Consider the following 16250-nt stretch of genomic DNA (forward strand, 5'->3'; position numbering starts at 1 on the left):
CATGTCATTCTCTCTCTCTCTCTCTCTCTCTCTCTCTCTCTGTCTCTATAGCTAAATTCCAATACCCAAAATCTCGGACACTCGCTCACTCCCACTCGGTCACTCGGGGTCATTCCAGCGTGACCCAGAAATGGTTAACGTTCCATTTGTTAAAGTGCTCCATCGAGGACGAGAGTGGAGTCGAGTGGAGGAGCCGAGTGGGCTCTCCGAGACCGCATAGAGCGAGTGTACATCAGGTGCAGGCTCGGTGGGGTATTTTGTCTCCTCGCAGCGGATTTCCGCATCACGTGTATTTGTTTTTTCCTTCTCCAGTGACATAAGTCCGCCTCCTCCACATGTGGCACAAAAACACTGCTTGAAACCCGATACTATGCACCCCCCCCCCCCCCCACCCCATCCACTAGCTGCCGGCCGGCTGACTGGCTGAAGTCGCTGACCCAACGGCCAACACACACATGTACGCACTGTTCAACTGTTTGTTGAAGAGACACATTTTCGCTGAATGAATAGAGCTTCAGAATGATAAAGTAGCCTATCTAGCCTACATATGTGAAAGTGAAAGGACCACAACAAGCCACTGGCTTTATTGCATTGTGTGATATAAGCAGGATATATAAATTAGGCCGGCTATATTGTGCGCACCTCAAAAGCTATAGTTAATTTATCTCTGTGCATGCCTGAATGCACAGACTGCTATGAATGGGTGACAAAAAATTATTTATTTATATGTGGACTGAACTGAATATGTAAGTCAGAGAGACTATACCTAATTCCTGTTATAGTGTCCGTTATTTGCAAAGACCGCGGAGGAGGACTGACCGTCGGAGGAGGGGGGGGGGTGATTTATACGTGTGCGCATCCTGGCGCTTATTCACTATTTCAGGAATAAATAGCATTACCTTGCACATGTTACCAATACATACACATTGGCCTCGGACCCTCGGTTACATGCACAAAATGATGAATTGTCTATTCTGTAGACTGTATACGGCTCTGTTCGGAGTTCCAGTGATCCAGCTGTGTGACACTGTATTGTTCCACCACTTTTGCTTTGGCAATGTTAACGTATGTTTTCCCATGCCAATAAAGCCCTTTGAATTGAATTGAATTGATACACGTCATTAGTGATCGCGGAATGTGCCGTCGCTTTGAAATGACAGCTTAGTACATTCCGATTCTAGAGGAAAATTCGACCACCACTCTGTCCTCGCATCGAATCCTCTCCTCCTCCTCTCCTCCTCGCTGGGGGCGGAGCCGAGGAGCGAGTGGAGGACGCGAGGAGAGTGAGCGAGTGTGAAAGTTGCGGTATTGGAATTTAGCTTATGTCTCTCTCTCTCTCTCTCTCTCACTCAGGGGATTCACACTGAGTCCGTTTGATTCAAACTGTTCCCAAATCAGTGTTGTTTTTGGCAACAAATATCCATTTTAGTTTTAGTCATAGTCATAGTTTTCACTTAGTTTTAGTCACATTTTAGTCACCTGGAATGTCTTAGTGTTAGTCTAGTTTCAGTCGACTAAATAAGACATAAGATTATAGTCCACTAAATCTACACGTCGCAGTGTGTTGTAGTTGTTATTTGTTGACGAAATTGTCAGTATATTTAGTCTTAGTTTTAGTCATCATAGCTTAGTTTTCATTCAGTTTCCATTTAGTTTTCGTCAGTGGAAAAAGGTAGTCGACGAACATTTTCCTTAGTTTACGACAAATACGTCCCAAATATGGTTGCCTGGTCCCCGCTTGGCCATGATTCACATTGGCTTTGATTCTTCCACACCCGAGTACACTTCATTCAACTGTATTCAATGCTTTCACATTGCAGCGACCCGTATCCCAGTACACTTCAATATCGGTCCCGATGCGGTCCCGGGACCGGTTGATCCGCTCCGGGAAATGGTATGCATCATTCACACTACCACAACATCTGCCAAGTGGTCCCGAGTGTGCACCCAGGACCATAGTGTGAATCCCCCCTCTCTCTCTCTTTCAATTATTCTTTAACCATGTCCCATCATTGAGAACTTTTATATAATGCTTTTCAGCAGTATTTATATTGGGACATGTTCTAAACTTTTTTGTTTGTTTGTTAGTTTTTTTACTTCTGATGTAAAAGATTACATTTGATCACTGACAACTGGCATCACTGTATAATATGATTTTACACTGAACCACTGCATTTTTTTTAAGGCTATATAAAAATCAAGCTCGGATTCATTATTTATAGAAATTAAAATAAATGTTTCTTCTTTACCTACATATAAACTACATTGCATTTAATTGATCCACACAGCTACAGCTGGCCGGTTTGTGTTTTCACCTATAACTGCACCGATCTTGTGTAAATGTGATTTGTGCCACATTTCATTCATAAATTGTGGAATGTCAATAAGAGTAATCACTTACCAATGTCTTCAGGACAAATACCATAAAGCACTCTTTAGCTAGTGGAGATGCGATGTAACGACATTGGATTTCTAAACGCAAAATACTGTGTTCAGGAGACTTCGGGGGAAAAAGCAATTCTCCTGAATGCTGCCCTCCGGTATGGCATGGAAAGGAGAGGAGGGGCATTTTGCATTTCTTTCACCATGTAGTAAATGCTACATTCGTGGTCTGGAGAGGGCAGTTGTTTTACAGACGGGTAAAAGGGCAGGGGCTGAAGCCTCCTTTGATGTCTGTGTTCACGTTCCTGGTCGCTGCTGCTGCCTCCCTGCCCCGCTTGCTGCTAACCTGTAGTCTTACAGCAAGTCCTCAATAAAGGCCGTAGTTTTTTAGATGCCCCTCCCCAAGGTAGAACCAAACACAACCATGTTTTTTTTCTTCTTATCTTTAGGGTCTCCCATTAATGAAACTAGACCTGTACGTGCCCGTCGGCCACCGGCCTACTTGAGAACGATGCAACTTGGGAACCTAATAATACCTGTTGTCAACTTGTCATAGCACCCGTTTTAACTGTCTGTCTGTGTGTCCCACATGGAGATCTCTGTATCTGCCTGTGTGTGAAGAGGGCAAACTGACTGACTGTGAAAAGTGGAACGGTTAAGTAGGCTAATCAATTGTCAGGTGTGGATTGTTGTGAAAAAATGAAAGGGTTTGTTTTGGCTATTCGTTAATTTGGTGATGCTCTATCTATATTGTCTGAATCAACATTGTGTTTGTTTTTACGTACTAAATGAGTGACTTTAAGAGCTGTTATGTATTTTTACTTGCGCAAGCAGAGCGAGCAAGTAATAGTTTTGCCCGGCTCGTATGCACCGTCCCAGCCAACCAGCCATTTTTGATGCGTATGCAAATAAAACAGCAAATTGTGCCTGATTTGCTGGGACCAGATTACATGGTGTGACGTCTTCGATTGTGACGTAATGACGATATGTTTTAGTGTTGGGAGGATTAAAGGTAATGCTCCTGTGTATACATGTATGTAATCTGGTCCCAGCAGATCAGGCACAAATTGCTGTTTTATTTGCATACGCATCAAAAGTGGCGGGTTGGCTGGGACAGTTTTTGGCGCAAAGTAACCACAGTATACCGCTAATCAACTTACAAATTACATATATATATAGTATATGTATAACTAGCTCTCAATGATGACGTAAGAAATATGTGGATTTAAGGACCCAATGCCAGAGTGTAATTGGTCTTTGATTGTGACGTAATGATATGTTTTAGTGTTGGGAGGATTAAAGGTAATGCTCCTGTGTATACTTGAACCATACTTAATAATACTAGGTGTTTACATGCATAAAGTAGGTAGGTAGCAAATAGTTACACCTAATAATTAGACATTTCAAACGTTCCTTCACAGAGATACTGAGATTTGACAGTTTACAGCGGTCAAAAGTACTTGCGTGCTCCGCTTGCGCACTAGTTGGCCATTTATGGCCTACTAGTGTGCAACAAGCAAGTATGCACTCGACATAGTGCAGTTCTAGTTATTATTATTTTTGATTTCTTGTCCACATTTGGAGTTACGTCATGGCAAGGTAATTATAACTTCACAACCCAAACCTCTACCAAAGTGGTCTTGCACTTATACTCCTTCATACAACACCGATTACATGCCACGCCATGGTGGCTAAACTCGGTAGTGTTGCCAGGCAATTCCACTAGAAGGGACCCTCTTTAACAGGTTCTCTTTGAGTCTATTTGAACAGGAAGTCATTGTGCGGTGCGTGTAGCCTCAGTCCACAGCGTCATCTCAAGATGTAAACAATGGTAAAAAGGATGAAATCGCAGGATTGGCAAATGTTGCGTTAGGCCTATTATACTTCTTCTTCGTACAACAAAGGGAAGATCTACCCACTACCATAAAACGATCGACTACATATGGAGATGCAAAGATCCCCGCAGCGGTGTCATCATATGCTGTGTTGATGACATAGCCTACTGTAGTGTACATGGGCATAAAGACAGACAGACACACAGATACAGATAAAAGAATAAAATGATATTGTGCTCGCTCTCTGTTATACCTGTAGCACCATAACAAATAAACACTATGTTTACATGATAAATGTGTTCAGATCTGTATAAATGGAATTTGAGATTCTTGCAGTTTGACAGAATACTACAACGTCAGCAGAGATTTGAGAAGTCCTTTTTATTGCATAGTCACGGGGACAGCAAAGAGAGAACTTCAATTTTGGGCCATTGTCTGCAAGGGAAAAAAAAGAAGGTAAATCATATCTTGTGTGAATAAATACACAGTAGAATGGTACCAGCAATGCTCCGTGGGGCATCGCTGGTGTAAAGTAGCTAAGTACATTTACTCAAGTACTGTACTTAAAGGGGCGTTCCACTCATTTTCAACATTTTACTATGAAAGAAATAATTAACGTGGTGAATCACATTTTGATGACATCATCAAGATGTGATTCACCATGTTAATTATTCTTTTTCAGACCTCCAGTTCTAGGAAACACAGAATGCTCTAAGGTATATTAATGACATAGTAAAATGTTGAAAATGAGTGGAATGCCCCTTTAAGTACAATTTTTAAGTATTTGTACTTTACTTGAGTATTTCTAACTTCCAATACTTTTTCTTCTACAAACTCCATTTGTGCTTTTACTACACTACAATTATTTGAAAACTTTAGTTACTAGCTACTTTGGAGATTTTTGATTAGACAACATACCCTACAGTAGATACATTTCGGCCATTTGAAAATAGCAGATCTACAAGCTCACAATGCGTCTCATATACAGATTTTGAACAAATGGAATGGGACATCTGCAATATGAGTACTTTTACTTTTAGTACCTTTTTTTTGTACTTTTAGTGCCAATACTTTTGTACTTTTACTTGAGTACGGGACTTCTACTTGTGATGGAGTAAGGCCTCACTCACACCTTTACAACAGACTTGTTGTATGAGACTTATAGCTGATGCAAGCTCACAATGAATTTCCAATGGGAGTCACATGGTTTGACACAACATTTGTGTTGTATGAGGGGGTGGGGGGCAGTCGAAACACAGCCGAAAGCCGTACAACACAAATGTTGTGTCAAACCACGGGACTTCCATTGGAAATGCATTGGGGCAAGATGTATCACACCCTTTGTATACATCTAGCATGCATCAATGTTGTATGCTAGATCGAAAGGTGTGAGTCGGGCCTACATCTTACATGCAGTATTGATACTTTTAAACATGCAAGTACTATTTCCACCACCCACCTCACTGATCCAGGGGATGAAAGAAGCCACGCGGGTGAACACGGTGGGTTTCTGGGCCGTGTTGCAGCCCTTTCCACTGACAAAGCTGGTCACTCCTTGGACGTACCAGTTTCCATCTTCGCCTTTACAGTTCAGAGGACCCCCAGAGTCGCCCTGAAAAGAAGTCGGTTACGTTAAGAGCAAATCAATGACACTTTAACTCTTAACTCATCGATTGCGCAAAACGCTCTAAAGCGTTTTATTAATCTCGAGCGCCGTCTGCGCATCACGCTCTAAAGCGTTTTATTGGTGTTTTTACTGTATACTGTACATCAACTTCTCTGACGCCCGGACAACACATAATGTAACACCGTTCATCTCCAGAAAGATCCGCTATGAGATCCGGGAGTTTAAAGCCCCCCACCTCCTGAAAAGAGGCCTGGTCTAACCACATTCCAGGCATGCCGTATCCATTACGACGTACTGGGGAGGCGGCATCGCCGTCCTGCACACGGCATAGACCAACGCAGATCAGGGGATCTAAAATGGAGCTACCCATTTTCTAGTGTGTGTGAAATTTGTGAATACACTCGATTACCCTTCCCCTCCTGTTTCTACATGGTTTCTCCCGAGGCATCTCTCCATCGCATTACAGTTTCTTCCCCCCCCCCCCACTCATTCACACAGATCCACTCGACACAGCCCTCTCTAATTCTTTCCAACGACAACTCACCGGTCTGCCGCCTCATTCTCGGAAATATAAACCCGTATATAAACCAAGAATAATCTCCAACGGTCGATCGCCATTTCACGCACACGGACAGGTATACGCGAAACGAATGACGTATTCTCGAAGGACCGCCATAGGAGAAGCAGTATACATCTGACCAACTGTCTTTTTTTCGCCGTCGCGTCAGCCATGTTTGGACAAAGAAGCAGTATACTAGGCTAGCAGATATCACACCGTGGAACCCCCCCCACACTGCGAGTTGCGATCGATCGTTTTGCAGTTTGCAATGCTACTCTCATTCTCGGAAAAAAGATTCTCGGCAGTTGATCACCATAATCGCCATAGCGCCTTCGCCAGCCAATTGCAGTGATAAGGCGTCTGGGACGTAATCGACCCGTTTGTAATGGATAACTAATACAATCCTAAGCTGCGGAAGCCATCGTGTTGTCTGTCATTTTGTCGAAATCACAGCCAGCCGGGCTACGCTTATCGCTCCTGTGGTTCATGTCCAGACATGTCGTGGAACCCCCCCCCCCCACTGCGAGTTGAGTCGCTCCTGTGGTTCATGTCCAGACATGTCAACCTCTCAAGTCACTGTTATGCTATCGTTCAGAAACGATCTGTTGATTTTGTTTACTGAGACAATGATCACATATGTGCATAGAATCATCATCATCATGACGTTATCATGACAGGCAGATATAAACATAAATAAATTATCATATACATACTACACACTGAATGAAAGCCCTAAATGTCTAATTTTAGGAGGAAAACAAATAAAATACACATATCCCATATACTGTTTGTCAATACTAGACTATTGAATCCATTTCATTTATAAAATTCTCTTTTTCAGAGAGAACTTTAGCCCATTCTGACCTGAGATCAGATTCATACGAGGTTTCCACTGGACACACACTGGTCTGATTAGAGAAAGCATGGACCTATAGAACTATTATTCACAAAATAAGGCATATAGCGACATGTACATACTATATACCGTATGAAACAGAAGACTCTCTGCTTTCATAAGAAAAAAACTAATACTGTAATAATAATAAAAATCACACCCATGTGAAGTGAGCAGTGCAATGTTGTGAAGTGAGCAGTGCAACATTGCACTGCTCACTTCACAGGGGTGTGATTTTCATTATTATTACAGTAGAAGTATTTTTCTTATGAAAGCAGAGAGTCTTCTGTTTCATACGGTATATAGTATGTATAGGCCTTATTTTGTGAATATTTAGTTGTCAGTTCCTTGTCTTGTCTAAAATACTCTGAGGATTTCAGAAAATGCATGGACCTGAAGAACCATTATTCACACCCATGTGAAGTGAGCAGTGCAATGTTGTGCAACATTGCACTGCTCACTTCACAGGGGTGTGATTTGTATTATTATTACAGTAGAAGTATTTTTCTTATGAAAGCAGAGAGTCTTCTGTTTCATACGGTATATAGTATGTACATGTCGCTATAGGCCTTATTTTGTGAATAATGGTTCTTCAGGTCCATGCATTTTCTGAAATCCTCTCTGGTGGGCGCAAGCTGCATTCAACAGCCAATTACTGACAAACTATACATGGGACCATGTGTATTTGTTTTCCTCCTAAAAGTAGACATTCAGGGCTTTCATTCAGTGTGTAGTATGTATATGATATTATTTGTGTTCATTTTTATATCTGTCTGTCAATGTCTGTCAACTTCAACCTTCCATATCTCTGCTGTTTTTTCAAAAGAGCAGCGTGCAGTGAAAAGCAGGTTTTAGAAAAAGGTCAATATCTCCAGAATGGAAGATGGTAGAATCATATTATTTTTTTTAAATTGAAGTGGACTAGTTTGGCTTCCTTTTGATTTATGCAATGTGCGATGTGCTATAAGAGGCCCCTCGCTGTGGGCCCCTAAAAAGTTAAAAAGTCCAATGTTAATCGCTTAGCAGAAGCAATCCTGAGTAGAATTTCAACAGTTAGCAATCAATGTGTTAACTCTAACCGCCATTTCCACCCACCATCCATCCGGGTCCTGCACGTGCGTTGACACTAGTGTAGCCAAATGTAAAGCACTCATGTCATCTGTGCTGTGAACAAAACAATTCCCCAATTGAACCAAACACAGTAAACAGGTGGCTCAGTGGATCCAGAAGGACGGACCTGTAAGCATACACTCAGAGTTACAGAAACGTAAAAGGTCCATTTGGATCCCTCATATTCCCTCTTAACCCGACATTTGAAACCACATTATAATAAGATTATGATGCCAAATTCAGGACACATGCACAAACTGCAGCGGCGACCTGAACAAAGTGGTGTTGGTGGTCGTCATGCATGGTGTTGGTTTATATTGTGTGTGACGTCGGCCAGCCATGAACTCAGCCTATATAAAGTGTGAAAAAAATAATGTTATTTAAGGTTTCAGAAAGAGGTTTCTTTTAAAGAGGACCTTTGTGACACTCAGTTCCATCCCAGTCCATTTGTAGCTTTCTGAGAATTGGTATGAGCTCTCCTCAGACTAGTATCAGCTTTACTGAGCCTCTGTATGGCTCAACGTCTCAGGTCTACCTTCATGAACACGCAAATGACCTGGACTGCCGAATGCAGAGAAGCGGCCAGATCCCCACCGCCGCCTGTCAGACGATCAACAGTTCTCTAAACAGCCAGAAACAAGAAGACACAAACCAACCAGGATTGCGCTGTCGTCAACAGCATACCGAGACTGTTGTAACTCAGCCAGGAGAAGTGAAGACTGATCAGACAACCTGCACAGTAAGGAAACCCCAAATCTGTAAACAGTGTGACAAGAGTTTCAGTAACTTGAAGAGACACCAGCGTATCCACACGGGAGAAAAACCTTACCACTGTAAACACTGTGACAAGAGTTTCAGTGATAAAAGTAGCCTGAACAAGCACCACCGTATCCACACGGGAGAAAAACCTTTCCACTGTAAACAATGTGACAAGAGTTTCAGGCTGTTACATAACTTGAAGAGACACCAGCGTATCCACACTGGAGAAAAGCCCTACCACTGTAAACACTGTGACAAGAGTTACAGTGAGTTAAGTGTCTTGAAGAGACACCAGCGTATGCACACGGGAGAAAAACCTTACCACTGTAAACAATGTGACAAGAGTTTCAGTCTGTTAAATAACTTGAAGACACACCTGCGTATCCACACTGGAGAAAAGCCCTACCACTGTAAAGATTGTGACAGGAGTTTCAGTCAGTTAGGTAGCTTGCAGACACACCAGCGTATCCACACGGGAGAAAAACCTTACCACTGTAAACAATGTGACAAGAGTTTCAGTGATAAAAGTAGCCTGAACAAGCACCACCGTATCCACACGGGAGAAAAACCTTTCCACTGTAAACAATGTGACAAGAGTTTCAGTCTGTTAAATAACTTGAAGACACACCTTCGTACACACTGGAGAAAAACTTTTCACTGTAAACAATGTGAGAAGAGTTTCAGTCAGTCAAGTCACCTGAACAGGCACCAGCGTATCCACACAGGAGAAGAATAAAAACATTCCATTGAAACAATGTGAGTTTCAGTCCGTCCATATGCTTTGAAAAGAAAGATCATAGATCTGTAAAGAGTGTGACAAGAGTTGCAGTGCTTTAATGAACCCTGAAGAGACACCAGCAAATCCACACTGGAGAAAAGCCACTATTGTAGACAATGGGGCAAGAGTTCCAATCTGTCAAGTGTATCCACATGGTGGTGGTACACATAGGAGGCCTTAAAGATGGAGTGCCACCATTTTTTAATTTTTCCAGTTTTTCATGTGTCTATGAGGAGGTGACAGTACTTAATTAGACAGACTGGAGTTGTTTTTATGTGCAATTGTGTATTGACTTTGTATTTAGGGTTTCTTCCTGGAGGCTGAACCCTTGACAGTCAAACGGGCCAATGGAATAAACAGTAATATAGTGACCAGGCCTACCAACTCTCACGCATTCAGCGTGAGACTCACGCATGAGACGTCTTTCACACGCACTCACGCCACACCCACCATTTCTCACGCACGCACAATACGCACACCGAGGGGGGCATATAATGTGCCAAAAAAAGCCAAGCCGGCTCTCATAACAACAATTTTCTCCGCGCGGCACACGTTCATGTGTGTGCGTCCTCACAAATGGCAGAGTAGCCGTTCTGCATGAGATTATGCAGTAGTGTAGTAGCCGGGAAGTTGGACACCAGCACAATGGTCTGGTCTTTAATTAACACCAGAGGAACTCCACCTCCTGCTTCAAACTGTCACTCTGCCACCATCATTGGTACCAAGATGTTTGTATTCGGGGGCTGGAGGGGGTACCAGGGGGTCTACAACAGCATCAGAGTGTTTGACACAGAGACAAACGCCTGGCTGGACACATCTTCTGCACAACTTCTACCAGAAAGACACTCTTGTTCGCATCATGTTATGCTTTAGCTATTGAAAAATAGCAGATCTACAAGCTCATAGCGCGCCACCGAGTTGCGCGCTACGAGCTTGTAGGTCTGCTATTTATTGAAAAATCGAAGAACGACTGACATTTAAAAAAATCTGATCTCAGGTCAGAATGGGTTAATCAGACCAGTGTGTGTCCAGTGGAAACCTCGTATGAATCTGATCTCAGGTCAGAAGTGCTGTCCTTAGTTGGTGGTGATTTAGCACTCACGTGGCAGGCAGACTTGCTCTCTCCTCCAGCACAGACCATGGTCTCCTTCACTGAGCTGCCCCACCAGTCACTGCTGCTACAGATGCTGTTCTCCACCACGGGGAGCAGGGCCTGCTGCAGTTTGCTGGGCCTGGGACCACCGGCTGACACACGGAGACAAAAACAAAGAGGTCAAAACGACCTGCTCTATTTATTAATACATTTATTAATAAATAGAGCAGGTCGTTGTTTTCGTTGACTGAAACTACGACGGAATTTTTTTCGTCGACTACCTTTTTTCACTTGACGAAAACTAAATGGAAACTAAATCAAAACAAAGCTATATGATGACTAAAACTTGACAATTTCGTCAACAAAATTCATAAAAACTAGACTAAAATGTTAGGAAGGGACTATAGTGGATAAGAGATCCAGTGTAAGTCATTTTACACTTGGTTGCATGCTGAAAATAGTCGATCGATCGAGCTTGTAGACCGGCTATTTTCAGCAAGTTACGCCATTATTTATCAGCCATTACGACGGCATCAAGGCCCACCCAAATACATTTTAGTCAGAATGGCGCTAGGGCAAAGCTTTTCGGGAATCTGGCCGACGCGGCAATCTGCCACGTGGGTGGAGCTTCATTTCCATCCACCAGCTGTCTAAAAACCCGGAAATGACGCAAAAGACAGCTTCTTCTGTCCACGCATGGAATCTAAAGTGTGCTTAGACCAGGGGGGCAGTCAGACAGATATTTTGTGAAGCCACAAGGAAATCGGGATTTCCTGAAAGTTCATATAATGGCCTGTTGTGGCGCTGTCATTGGGCCCAAAAAAACCCATAGCCCCATAGAAATCGCCCACTCAGTGGAGCTGTGTAGAGTCTGGCTATGCCAGACTAGGTTGGTTGGTGCTTTACTGTACACTGAAGGCACAGTATAGAAACATGTATACTAGTATAGTTTCTATACTGCTCCTTCAGTTTAATACACCAATCTAACCGTGACAATATGAATAATAGATGCATCTCTACTGCTTCTTCTTGTTGCTGTTATTCAACTCTTTCCAGTTTAGGCTATCTACAATCTTGCAACACGTTGCTTTGCGCCGCGCTGCGAGCTTGTAGATAGGCCATTTGCACTACTTCTAATTTATATATGATTTATTTAGCCTATGGAATTTATTAGATTTGTTTGTTTTAACATGTATAAAATGATTAACTGAAAAAAAGAAAAGAAAAGAAAGATTTTTTTTTTTTAATATATATATATATATATATATATATATTTATATTTATATATATATATGTAAAATGGGATTTTCTTTTGTCTGTGACCCACAAATGGGTCCCGACGCACAGTTTGGGAAACGGTGCCCTATTCGACTTGTCATTGGGTCTTACAGGACAGGCGTCCCCAGCCTGTGACATAACAAGGCTGTTTGTTAACGAGGACAGCTCCGGCTGCCATGCATGCTGGCTGGACTTTGTCGTTGATGACGGCGTTCTTCTCCAGCTTCAGCAGGGCGATGTCATTCCTATAGTCGGGATGAAATGACAAATAAAGAACACAGAGAACTAAGAATGAACAACGAGGCGTGACGAATATTTGTGACGCCCGTTTAATTGCCATACAGTATTATACGAAAACGTTGCCATTTGTTCAGCTGTTGATCTATACGAAATTCTCAGGGCAATCTTCTTGGTCAAGGACATACAGTAGTTACACTTACAACATTGTTTGCTTTGCTGCTGCTCAACCTACCCACAAGAGACACAGTTGTCATTCCACTTAGGGTGGATCAACATCTTCTCCACCATAATGGACTGCTCAGAACCGTCCGTTTTGTCCAGGTCATGCTCAGCGAGAACCACCCTGTATGTGTGGAACCTGGATAAAGAGTGAACAACAAGAACACAATGAGGTTTTGCCTGATTCCTCCATAAAGTTTTAGCTATTCATTTTATAGTAATACCCTCTGGCGCTGTTCTTATTTTGATCGCACTGTGATTAATTTGTAAAAGTATGACTGGAATTAGTTCTCACGAATACAGTATTTGGCATGCCTTCTGTTAATGTGGTCTTGTGCTACTGTCATTCTCGATTTAAATTCTTTAAACCACTTGTGGCCTATTCCTATTTTTGAGATTATTTGAAACGTTTGCCTTTTAATGACATGCCCAAAATAGCGATGCCATGATGCTTGAATGTTTTACAGCTACTTCCAGATGTGTATATGCCAGCCCATACCACAAACAAACAACATAAGCTTACGTGATGCAGTGTGCAGCCGTCAAGACCCAGTTAGGAGCAATGAGTGTCCCCCCACAAGTGGGGAAGAACGATTCCAGAGAAACCTATAAGAGCAAGAGAGCTGTCAAATGGGATACTGTACATGTATCCCGTACAAGTATCAATTTACACTATATAAGACTAAGAGTTACAGTGGTTCATAGTTATTTTCCTTCTTTAGATCTTACTTAGATCAGAATGTGATCAATGAATCACATTCATTCACATTCATGATCAATGAATGTTGGGATCAATGATCCCAACACGGCTATATGTTGGGATCATTGATTAATTTAGGGATCTACTGTATGTTGTGTTTTAGCAGAATTTCTGTGCCTGAAGACAAGCAAACGTGTATTGTGCACTTGTAGATCTGCTATTTTCACCAGTTTGGGTCCCGGGCAAACATCTAATCTCTCTTTTGGTCGTCTCGACCTGAAAGGTTACTGTGTTAGATGACACCACTACTACAAATTAAGAAGACAAAGTTGTCTTTTAACACTTGAACACTCGAGGAATTTCTGAAACTGAGTTTAGTGTGCGTGTATATAATTATGTTCTATATGGGCCCCAATATTCATACTGTACAACTTGGAGGAGGTCCAAGTATAAGCTGTTATGTTATTCAAAGTGTGACATCTTTCCATTATGTTGCTGTACCTGCCAAGGCCAACTATGCGGACGGGCTTCTTCACCGTTGACCACGCGGCTGGTGATGCTGGCTTCATGGCTTGGAGTGCCACATCCAGATCCAGACACTAGGATACACATGTGCGGCTGATATCAGTATGTTGCTCCTTAACCCATTTAGGCCTGAAAAAAATGTCTTCTAAATCCTGACAGTTTTCTGAAATACCTATGTTTCTAGGCCTATATCACTCAATATTTCATGTCAAGGACCCCAAAAATGATCTGTAATTGGCCTCCGACCCCCATCTGAAAATATGTTGTTCCAGGGACCTCCCAAGAAGCAAAGATTTGAGTTAAAACCGTTATATTCCACATTTGAGGCACATTTTCACGATTTTTAAAAAATAGCAGACCTACAAGCTCCTGCTATGAGCTTGTAGATCTGCTATTTTTCAATAGCTAAATTATAACATAAGGTTTAAAACACCAAAAGGGGTTCCCGTACAGAATGGGTTAAAAATGTGCATTCCGTGACAAATATTCTAAATCAGTGGATCTCAACCATTTTAATTAAGCACCGCCATTATGCATTAGGCCACGGAACCATTTGACACAATTTCTGGGACCCCAGACGACGCTGTTTATTTAACTCGCAGTGTACAAATGCGGGTCCATGTGGTTCCATTTGTACACTCGAGGAGTTACAGACCCGTGAGGGTTCATTTGGATCCTTGGTGGTCCCCGGACCCGATGTTGAGAGCCAGTGCATGATCTTATGATATTATTCCTGTATTGCCCTGGAAATCAATGCTAACACCACAGTTATTTGTACTGAGTTGAATGCTGCTTAATACACTGAAAACGATTGATTGATTGATTGATTGATTGATTGATTGATTGATTGATTGATTGATTGAAATTTTCATTCACAGTTTGTAGAATGGCTACAGTTCATAGGAAAGTACAGGTCAATACAAAAACTGCTACTGCGGGGCTATCAGCAGGAAAAGCACTATACTAAAAGACTTGTCTACATCAGGGTCGTCCATTTTGAATTAATCACAACATTTAAAGACGTACAAATATACACTTCTATGAAAAACAGGAAATCATCATATACACAGTTAACGTAATGTGTGTTTAATAATTGAGTTAACTCACCAGTAGTGGCGGCCAACAGGAAGACAAGTGCCAAACGTTCCATTCTCCTGTGCATCCAAAATAACAGACTGACCTCGGAGAGCTATTTATAGGCAGGTAAACACAGACTGCATGCCTGGGATCTTCCCTCCCATTCTCCAGGTGGCTATTCTCCCATTGGTGGGATTAAGTACAGTACCATGCATGTTTAACTTAAATAAAAGTATCAATACTACCAATACAGAAATGAAAGTAAAAGTCTGGAATTCAAAATGCACTAGTAAAAGTACAAAAGTATTGGTACCGAAATGTACTCAACGTACCAAAAGTATTTTCAAATGGCCGTAATGTAGATATAGGGCTGAAGTAGGTAATGTATGTTTTGTAATAATAATAATCAAAATCTACAAAAGTAACTACCGGCAGTAACTAAGGTCTTCCAATAAGTGTAAAAGTACAATATTGGCATCTGAGAAATTGGATATACTCAAGTAGGCTAATTTGTTAGCACAGTAGCCTACAATCTACTTATAGTTCCTTTCACCACTGCATTCTCCACATTTGTGAGCATTCAACCCGTTAATGAAAACCTGACAATTTGAGCTAAACCTTGAATATACAGTAATTTTCTTAAAGCAAAGTAGCAAACATTTTAACTCAAATCTTTGCTTCTGGGAGTGCCTGGAACAACATGCTTTGAGATGGAGGTCGGCGGCCAAATGCATAATAGGCACATTTTGTGGGTCCTTTACATGAAAAAGTTTGAGAACCACTGATATAGCAACATAAGCTTTTTTTATTTATTTTTTAACGTTTAGGATTGAGAAGACTTGAAATCGGCCTCAATGGGGTGATCTTATGTCTAATCTCATGTGCATACTGTTCCAGCTGGTTTATGCTATGTGTATATAGCCTATACAGTGTGTAGATAAGATATCTTTTATTTTTCTCTTTCTGAAAACAAAAATTATGGAGCTTGCACAAAAAACGAATTAGGCTACACGTGTAAACCTCTGATGTGACAGTCACAATTACGTAGTTAATAGTGATTCGGAGTGGTTGAAAATCACACATGTTTGATTTGTATGTCAAACAGTGAGACGGGGTGGCTAAGAAATGAAGACTTTCAAGTTTCAACCACCTTCGTCTCATTATGGGTAGTTG

At 41.8% G+C, this 16250-nt stretch overlaps 1 protein-coding gene across 1 annotated transcript; it reads right to left on the minus strand.

The window, feature by feature from the left end:
* Positions 1 to 4634: 4634 nt before the first annotated feature.
* Positions 4635 to 14087, minus strand: LOC310871274 (chymotrypsin-like elastase family member 3B; the record flags this gene model as incomplete). The annotated part of the gene is made up of 7 exons (XM_083782760.1): positions 4635 to 4652; positions 5677 to 5829; positions 11048 to 11190; positions 12428 to 12561; positions 12789 to 12914; positions 13299 to 13381; positions 13977 to 14087. The coding sequence occupies 7 exons, from the start codon at positions 14085 to 14087 to the stop codon at positions 4635 to 4637; spliced, it is 768 nt and encodes a 255-aa protein (XP_083638886.1).
* Between the last annotated feature and the right edge of the window lie 2163 nt (positions 14088 to 16250).

Source organism: Protomyctophum parallelum, assembly GCF_964188405.1.
Source record: "Protomyctophum parallelum genome assembly, chromosome: 14".
Classification (NCBI taxonomy): domain Eukaryota; kingdom Metazoa; phylum Chordata; class Actinopteri; order Myctophiformes; family Myctophidae; genus Protomyctophum; species Protomyctophum parallelum.